The 9,918-nt window shown below is 38.1% G+C and overlaps 1 protein-coding gene across 1 annotated transcript in view; it reads left to right on the forward strand.

Annotated features, from left to right (window-relative positions):
• Positions 1-339: 339 nt before the first annotated feature.
• Positions 340-9,918, forward strand: part of CDC27 (cell division cycle 27) — a 34,086-nt gene continuing 24,507 nt past the window's right edge. The window contains 6 exon segments of the mRNA XM_009320439.1: positions 340-407; positions 6,007-6,132; positions 7,110-7,207; positions 7,736-7,890; positions 8,003-8,217; positions 8,889-9,003. Coding sequence (XP_009318714.1) covers positions 340-407; positions 6,007-6,132; positions 7,110-7,207; positions 7,736-7,890; positions 8,003-8,217; positions 8,889-9,003 — 777 coding nt within the window.

Here is a 9,918-nt window from a genome sequence, read left to right on the forward strand (position 1 = left end):
TTATGCACCAGGCTAAAACTCAGTAACGAGTGGACGTACTCACTGTTATTTCAGTGCGTGTTGGCTGAGGTTTATAGATGGTTGTGTATGGTAACTAGTGAGCAACATTGTTAGATTGGTTCATGACTTCAGTGCTAAGTCGTCAGGGTTTTTTTAAGTCTCCTTACTAATAGTTGAAACAACTAAAACTTGGCCTGCATGTTTGTCCTTCTCCATTCTTCTTATGACTCCAATAAAACAAAATTGAACTTTGCCTTTTGACAGTAAGAGCTAATGAGTTTTGCATTTTTAAAGCTTGTCTCTAAATCTAGATTATTTTCTTGTCTTGCAGGCTGCTATATGGCAAGCACTTAACCACTATGCTTACCGCGATGCAGTGTTCCTTGCAGAAAGATTATATGCAGAAGGTATGTACTTTGCAAATATAAAGTTGATGCTTTTTTTCAATTTTGATTTAGGATTTTTGAGCCTCTGGTCCAGCTTTGTTTTACCCCTGTTGTTGTGATAATGAAGTTTAACTTTCTGCTTGGGGAAAGTGGAAGAATGCCTCACAATTAGGTTGGAAAATCAAATCATGTAACAGCAGCAATGTTTTACAGTAAAACCTCCTTAAAACAATTAAACTCAGAGTTGTGTGTTTAAGTACAACGTTTACAGTGATCTGTTGTATGGTATCAGATGGGAGAGAGTTTTTTTAATAACCTTAAGCATTGCATGCCTTCCAAGGACACTTGAGGATAGATGCAGTACACAAATTCTACAAATTGTCTTGATATTGAAAGCTGTCTTTGCTAATAATGCTGTTCAGATATTTGGTGTGTTAGCTGAAAGAGATGATCTTGTGATGATGAGAGAAAAGCGTAGTGAAATTGAGACAATGAGAATCAGAACATATGGAATAGGTATCTCCTGTTGAATGCTTGTTAATTGTGACTTCATTGTAATGCTGTCAGATCTAGGGTGTCTTGGATACTGAGCAGGCAGCAGTAACAGAAATCTGTACTTTTCCTGGGTCCTTCAAAGACCACCTTCTTGTGTTCTAGTCCCTCTTTTTTCTTAACCTTTCCTCCGTGACCTCAGATAAGCTTTTTGTTCTACTTCTTTCTCCTCGATACTGGTGTTGAGCTGTTCTTCTCTGTTTTGAAAGGTATTGTCCCCTAATCACTAACGTGAAAAAAACCAACCCAACCCTTAAGCTAAAATATAAGCATAATGGAATTTCTCATGCTAAACAGCTTGAGCTTATAATGTGAATTAAACTGTATAACCTGTTTCATGCTCCGTGTTTTGTAATGAAATGTTTTGCTTTCGATGTTTTGCCTGACATGCCCATGATGCACTTCTTAACAATGGAAGCACAAACCTAATTTTTGAGAAATAAAGACTTTTTTTTTTTTCCCTCATGCCAAGGTTACCCATGACATCCGGGGTCTTCCATCTGGTGCTTAAATGAAAAGTGTTGTGTAGAATATTATGGAACCTTATAATCTAGGTGTGCATAAAGGAAATAGTGTTTTAGGGATGACATATCTCTCCTGAACACAGCACATTGTGAGATGCAGGGAGATGCTAGATTGAAGGTAATTGGCAAGGATGTAGAAACAAAGGGAATCTGCTTCTTGCAGCAGCCAAGAGAAAAATATATGACTTGATACTGACGCTATCTTTGCAGAGTAATACTCTGCAAGAGTACTTCAAACAGCTTTTTTCGGTGACCAACAGTGCTGAGAGAGAACAGCATGCATGCTGTCACTTGGTTCAAGCAATTAACTGCTAACAAAACGTCTGGCTTCTGGTTGAAATAAGTAGTTATACTGCAGAAGCTGCTGAACTTGAATACAGTGACTCCATATTGGCAGTAGGGGTTTTACCCTGAGAAGAACTTCTTTTAAGTCCACCTGCAATTACCGTCCTTGTGGGGATGTCTGTGGCTTGGTAGTTTCCCAGAACTCAAGTGTGTTAAATTAGTGGATAAAAGAATTGATTTAACTTTAATTTTCAAAAAGATCTTCTGGTGGGTTTCGGATAAAGCTAATAAAATGTCCTCCCTTCGGGTCTTCAGTTTCCATTGTCGCTATCCGGGTGATGACACAAACTTAAAATAGTCAGTTTTCAGCATAGCGAAGGATTTGAGCAAGTTGCCCAAAGAGGTTTTTGTACAATGCTCGTTGATTTTTCTGAAGAGTTCCGTGTAGGTAGAGGAACAAACATCAGAATTGTTTCTTTTAATGTTGAATTCCATTTGCATGGTAACGTGTTCTGAAAAGTATAGAGTAATGTGGTTTTCTTGATTGTTTGGAGATTTAAGTTGCTTGCCTTTATAGACAGCCTTTCTTTGATTTAAAAGACATCATTGCATAAGGGTGATTTGAGTGTAACGTTTGGGGAAGTACAAAAAAATAGGGTAAGACACCATGGCTGTATGTAACCTGTGAGTATATCTGGATATCTCCCTCTTTTTGCTTAAAACCCAGAAAACAGAGTTAAAATGAAGTCATACAGATATGTCACACAATCATAGCTTAATGCTCAAATTAACAGCACAGCATGGTAATGCTCACCGTTACCTCACAGAAGTACATTCTCTGGTGTTTAAAGTTTCAGCTGATAACTTTACCATAAGGTTTTAAAGTTACTTCAGGGGTTAGCTCTCTGTCCTTTATGCTGTAATCACAAGTAAAATCAGCAAGTCTGACCTCAGTCTTAAATCTGGATGCCAAGTCAAGCTCTTTGAATGGAACATTCTCGGTGCAGTACATAATTCATCTCTGCAGTTGAAGTGTTGAAGCAGACACCAAATCTAAATACTTCCTGTTTCTGCCATAGAGAAATGTTTCTGTCTTGATTACTCTTGTTCTCTGTTTAGATAGAGATGATTTTTCCTGAAGCTTGACTACTTCATTCAGAATTAACAAACTTGTGAGGACTCAGCTTGAGAAGAGGATTTGTAGGAGAGCTTGTCCCTATCGCTGCCTCCTAACATAAAATAAATAAAGCATCTGAATGGTAATGTTAAGCCATGTTCCCAATGAAATAATGAGTGTAGGCAGCAAAAAGGACAAGACTTAATGTTGGGGTAGAAGTGACTGGTAATTGACTGACTTTAATAGTCATTAATATTGGAAAACCTGCTCTACTAAGTCATGTGAAGATACAGCATCAAATGCTCTAGAAAAGTAACAAGTAAAATTGCAAACAGGAAAAGACCACTTGAAATTAGGATTGAAACTGTTAATTAGGCTACTTAGGCTGAAATAGATCTTCCTTCTGAAAGTTCTTGTATTTCCTAACAGCCATTGTCGTGCCAGTGTTTATGCACTGCTCAAGCTAGTGCAAAGTGTCACTAGCAGGTGTGATACACTCTGAGCCAAGGCTTGGTGTGGCCAGCGAGTTGTTAAAGTAGCTCTGTTCTGCTAGGAACGACTGCTTTGCTTGACTTGCTGTTATTTTAACAACAAGCTGGCTAATCACTTATTTAGATTGGGTAGCCAGAAGGATCAAAGTTCTCTTACAACAGTAGATGTTAAGAGTTGGTCTGACTATACTATAATGGCATATGGAAGTTTGTTATATGCTGACGAATAAAGAAATGCACTTCATTCAGTAATGAATTTCTCTAATATCAATACTTGTTTTCTTGTGTCTTGTTCCTAGCTGGCTTTTGCTCCCTGCCCCCAAATTCTTTGTATCAAAGTGGTAAACACGCACCTGATGGCTTTTTTATTTTTTTATATTTTTTAGTACATTCAGAAGAAGCACTGTTTTTACTGGCAACGTGTTACTACCGCTCAGGAAAGGCCTATAAAGCATACAGGCTTCTAAAGGGACACAGCTGTACTACCCCACAATGTAAATACCTGCTTGCAAAATGTTGTGTTGACCTCAGCAAGTAAGTAAATCCCTTATGTTCTGTCCAGGGTTACAAATGCATTTTTTTTCCTCTTTGAAAGCTGTCATATTGCATAAATGAGTAATTCATTGGTCCTTCAGCTCTAAAGATTATTATAAGTTCAATCCATTTTGCTTTCAGATATGGACCTAACAAACATTAGCCCATATTGCAGAAACCTCTAAAAGGTATTGAATAACTTACAAAGGAGTTGTCAAGCTGTGTAGGGGGAGAAAACATTGATTGCTGAGATGACTCAAGGAGACCACTCTGGGAAGTGTTTGTTTTGGTTTTGTGTTTCTCTGATACTTTGCTTATTTCATTAAGTGTTTCCACTATGAATTGAGTGGATAGACCGCTTCCCTCAAACAGTAAGCTTGCTCTACTTACGCAGTTACTGCTAATGGGTGGGTGAGAAAAAAGATGGCAGACAGAAATATGTTTTTAAAAACCCACAAAAAACTCACCTTGAATCCACATCCAAGAACGCTGCATTCAACATCACAATTAACCTTGACACTACTATGTCCCTGTCAAGGTTATCTTGCTGGTTTTCTGGAATCTAATGGCAAGAGTAGATAATGAAATTGCTCAAGCTACAGGCCCTAATGCCCTGAGAGTTTGTTAATTGAGGGTATGTCACTTCTCTGTAGACCTTTCAGCTCAAATGTAGGAAACAGTGTCTGGCTGAGGTGCAGAATGGAGAGGATGAGGCACCAAGAAAGGCAAAAACTTTCGTTCAAAAAACTAAATACTGTGGGGGTTCTTTATAGAAGCTTAAAAGTCTCTCTACAAAACAGCTTGTGGTTGTGTTGTAGCTTTTTTGGTTTGATTTTTTTTTTGAGTGACCCTCTTCCAATGACCAAAAAAAAGCTTAATTTCTTCAGACTAGGTAATGTGATGTTTGGAGTTTCATGCAGTATGATGCGATTGTTTTGCAAGATTCATGATCCTGCTCGCAACGTGTAACCAAAATGCAGGCATCTCTAGAGGCAGCAGGGGAAGCTCCTTAGCCTTTGATACTCTCTTTAGTAGGCGAGTCCTTTGACATCTTAGAGTAGCGAGGATGTCTTGACTTGTTGTTTCTTCTGACACTTGGAGCTATTAGGATACAGGTTTCTTTGCCTCTTCTGTTGAAAGGGAAATCATGCTAATGCTCTACCTGGAAAGATCCCAGTGGAATACGCTTGAAGCTGATCTCCCTTGCTTTTACAAAAAGTCTGGTGTGTGCATATAGTACCGATTTCAGTTAGCTAGATGGGTTTTCTTAAACGTATTCTTTAGAATTTGTTAAATTTAACTGTCACTGCTGTTAGTTATATGAGCTCATTTATACAGATGTACCTTATTTTCTTGTGGCAATGGTCTATACTGATAGAAGCATCTACCTACAAATACAGCTTCAAGTTGAGGCAAGAAGAGATGGTTTGTTTGTGCAGGTGTTGGTCTCAAATGCCAGAAGAATGCCTCCCATCCCCAGAAGTTGTATAAAGTCATTTTCAAGCCTAATAGTGAGTGGCCCATGCCTTGTGAGCAGTACTGCTCGCTGCAGGTGTAGTAGATGCAAACTGAGCCTTTGTTCTCCTTTTGAGCCCCTCTTGCAAGAAAGCAAGGCATTAAAATCCAAAGTCTGTGCCATATCTCAATACTGGATCTTAACTGAGTGTGTGGAGCCTCACAGTTTGTATTTCTTAGTTGGGAAACAAAGCCAAACTAAGTGTTGTCTTAGCTTGTTACTAGGTGAAGTAACTTCAAAAATGAAGTGTCTAGAAGACTTTCTCGTCCTCCATTTAGTATTCTACCTAAGATTAGTCACTTCTGGAAAAGTCATGTTGTATTGTGTGTCTCTGGTTTTGGAGTGGTGTGGGGTTTTGGGTTTGTTTTGTTTTTCCTCCCTCCCAATAGAGATGTTTGGCTTCAGAATACTGCATACTTCCATGTTGCTAGAGGAATCCATCAATTATTCAAAATTCATTTGCAGGAACTAGTTTGTATGTGGTTTGAAACTTGTGAACGCTGACAGTGGATTTCTGTTTTTGTTTGCAGCAGGGTGAAAACACTGGACTACCAATACTGTGAGCCTTGTAACCCCTTTAAACCTCTTGTTTTTTAAAAAGGCTTGCAGAAGGAGAGCAGATCTTATCTGGTGGAGTGTTGAATAAACAGAAAAGCCATGATGACATTGTTATGGAGTTTGGTGACTCTGCATGCTTTACACTCTCCTTACTGGGACATGTCTACTGGTAATGTGACTTTTTTATTTTGTCTAATAAAGCTTGGGGGTTTTCATTTGACCAAGCCCAATTTTAGTCAAATATATTTTTAGTCACCACAGGGTACACCCGTCTCTGGGTTATATGGCCTGCACAATTTCGGAGTATGATAGGTGCAGGTAGATAGTTGTGGAAGCCATCTAACTTGGGAATGCATGAATGGTTTCTTTCACCCAGAGCTTCTGACTGACTGAAACCATGAAATCCTCTTTTCCAGGTTAAGCATGCAATCCAAGAGTATTTTGGGGTTTTTTTTGATATGTTTTAGGTTTGTTCTGTATTCTTCCCGAAGAGAAACTCTCAAGGCCTGTTTCTCAGTGTTGCTATTTTGATTTTTCTGTATCTATTTTGCAGATGTACAGCTGTAACCTTCAGATGAAAGTTTTGAGGACTGCCAGTCAGAATAACTTTACAAATTAAGTGTTTTGCTTTTGCCTAGATACAAGAAAGGTTTCAGTAAACGTGAACAGATTGAATAGGAATAGTGGTGTTCTTGGATTCTTTCCTAGTATACCTGTTCTCAAACAAACTTATTTCAGCAGAAGCATCTTTGTAGCCAGATACCTAGGTGTTCAGTTTAGCGCCTAATTTATATGCAAAAGTATTATCCATGGATATTTAAAATGGCTGGAAGGCTAGCTATCAGACTGCTGTTTGCAAAAGAAAAAAGCTGTTGCGAAGAACAGCATCTTTCTAAAACAAAAATTCTCAAGCTATACTAGTGCTTATGTAACTTTTTTGAGGGCTGTGTCTAAGTGACTTTCATCTGTGTCTAAATATGTCGAATAACTTCAAAAGAACTTAATATTACTGTGTGGCTTGAAAAATGAGGAATGTTGCTGTGACATTCAACGTGTTTTTGTTTTTCAACTCCTCTTCTGGAAAGCTATCTTGAACAAAAGTGCTGTTTTTAAGTTTCCCTATAAACTGTTACATTCTTTTTGCAGCAAGACAGACCGGCTTGCCAAAGGATCAGAATGTTACCAAAAGAGCCTTAGTTTAAATCCTTTCCTCTGGTCCCCTTTTGAATCGCTATGTGAAATAGGTAAGTCTGCAGAACTGTTTCACTAGTGAAGATGTTTTCTACATTTCTGGTTATGTCAAGCTTTCTGATTTGCCATTGTCATGTGGCAAGGTTTATTTTACTCCTTGTCCAGAACTAGTAAGGAAAATGCCAGCAGAATTATTTGGGAGTGGTTTTGTGAGCAATAATGCATTTAAAATACTTTGCCAGTGTTTAGAGCTTTTGTCTTGTTTTCTTCCATTTTCACTATTTACACATTTTTTGATTTAACAATAGCATATGTTTTCTGACCTACAGTTGGTGTAGACCCTTACAAACCATGCTTCTGAGAATAACTTAAAAAAGCAGGACTATTTTTTTAATAAAACTGATTGTCCAGGGTTCTGTAGTGGAAGAATGCTTCTGATTTGGCGTAAGGGGTTTTAAAACAATGAAATAAGAACGCACCCCTTCTACAATACTTTGTCCCCTGTCCTCCTTGTTTCAGACTGAATATTCAGCGTATAGACTCAGGAATAACTGTACTTAAATCTCCTTCCAATCTTACAGGTGAAAAACCAGACCCTGACCAAACATTTAAATTAACATCTTTACAGAACTTCAGCAGCTGTCTGCCTAACACTTGCACAACATTGGTATCTAATCACAACATATCCCATAGACAGCCTGAGACTGTCCTTATGGAAACACCGCAAGACACGATTGTGAGTTTTGCTAAAATCATTGTATTTAAAGCAGTCTTTCCAGCTTAACTGAAAAATGCTAATTAGAAACTACACTGCATGGGTGTCTTAACAGCTGCCTTCCATTTTTCAGGAGTTGAACAGAATCAACCTAGAATCCTCCAATTCAAAATACTCCTCCTTGAACACTGATTCTTCTATGTCTTACATTGACTCGGCTGTAATTTCACCAGATGCTGTCCCACTTGGGTCAGGAACTGCCATATTGTCTAAACAGGCGCAAAATAAACCAAAAACTGGGCGGAGTTTACTGGGGGGACCTGCGGCTTTGAGCCCGCTAACTCCAAGGTAAGTCCTTGAGATAGACAACTTCTGTCTACAGCTGTGCTGTTGATAATGTTTGTGATTTGAAACAGCAAACTGGAACAGGCATGTTGATAGTGTATTATAAATAATGTTGCGAAAGCTAAACAACTTCAGTAACTGCTCTTAATCCTAGTGTTCAGCTCTTCTGGTTTTGTTTTTTTTTTTAAACAAGCAGTTGGTATTTTTTATTAAGGAGAGGAACTCTTGATTCAGTATATTGCTTATTGTGATGTTCACACTGGAAAAATCTTTAAAGGAATATGTTTCTGCTCTGAAATTAGCTCTTAAGAGCGTTCCTTGAAGAATAGCTCTCTTCTAAAAAGCACATAAATACATGCTCTGTCCTATATGCCATCTTATTTAAACAGCATTATGTTACAAGCCATTAATACTTGGATGGTCTGTGTCTATTAGTTATTATGCAGGCAGGCAAAGAAAGGTCTGTATTTTTCAATTTCAGGAATAAGAATATTCTCTATTAACGTGGGTTTTTTTTATAGATGAGGATAGTGAGATATTAGAGGGTTAACATAAATCAATGAAGTAGTTCTGAAATAAAGCTGATCATCTGGGTCCCTGTTTTAACCACACAATCAGGCCAGCTCTCATGGTCTAATATTGACATTGACCCTTCCTCTTCATTTTGTTCTCAGCTTTGGAATTTTGCCACTAGAAACCCCAAGCCCTGGAGATGGGTCATATTTACAAAACTACACAAACTCTTCTTCAGTAATTGATGTGCCATCTACAGGAGCACCTTCAAAGAAGGTATCTTGCATTCTAGAATGTGATTGCTGTTCTATGAATTTGACATTGCAGTGTACTTTAAAGAAGAATCCATAATGCAGATAAAAAACATCGCGTGTGAGCTGAATTGTGCCGATAGTGAGGGGAACCCAACTTATCCACTGTTTACAAAATTTGTTTTGAAAAACAGTTTGAGTGTGGAACTGATTGCAGCCTCCTCTAGTTGTGGAAATGGTTTGGGTTAATTAAGTGAGGATTAAATTTATGTAAAATTTGTCTACAAAGTGTGTGTAAAAACAAAAACCCCAAACAACCCCCCCACACACACACTCTTACTAACAATTCTTTAATGCAGCAAGATAAAACGTTGTTCACCACCTTATGTATATTTATAGGCTAGTGAGGTTGGGGGTGCAGGGAGCAGTTTATTTTTAATTTGACTACAACTGGTCAGGTATTTCCCTGACAAAACCTTTTAGACTTTTCTGAAGTGTTAGACTATTCTACAATGAATTTGATTTTAACTGTTACATTGAAACAACTGTTTCTGAAGCCTCAATAGTTTTTTTTATTTTGAAAATCTTCTTGTCAGCTACGCAAATGGGACAGCAAGGAAAAACAATGCACCATATCTCAAGTAAAGACGTCTGTGTTGTAAATATTTTCAGGTTATTGTGTCACTTCCTTTGGCTAGCAAAACAGACTTTTGTTTTCTCAACTTCTATAATGATGAGCAATAGCCTTTTATTTCTAATTAAAACAAGCCCTTTTTTCCCCACCTGGAATGCACAGGCATGTGCAGACTGCCTAGCTGGTGTTGCTAGAGGCAGCCTGAGGAAGGTGCTGTATCTTCTATCCACCTGCCATCAGAGAGGAATGTACAAACACTGATGATTCTAAACAATGAAGGATTCATAACTTTTCAGTGTGCAAGGT

Source organism: Pygoscelis adeliae, unplaced genomic scaffold (genome assembly GCF_000699105.1).
Source record: "Pygoscelis adeliae isolate BGI_AS28 unplaced genomic scaffold, ASM69910v1 Scaffold203, whole genome shotgun sequence".
Classification (NCBI taxonomy): Eukaryota; Metazoa; Chordata; class Aves; order Sphenisciformes; family Spheniscidae; genus Pygoscelis; species Pygoscelis adeliae.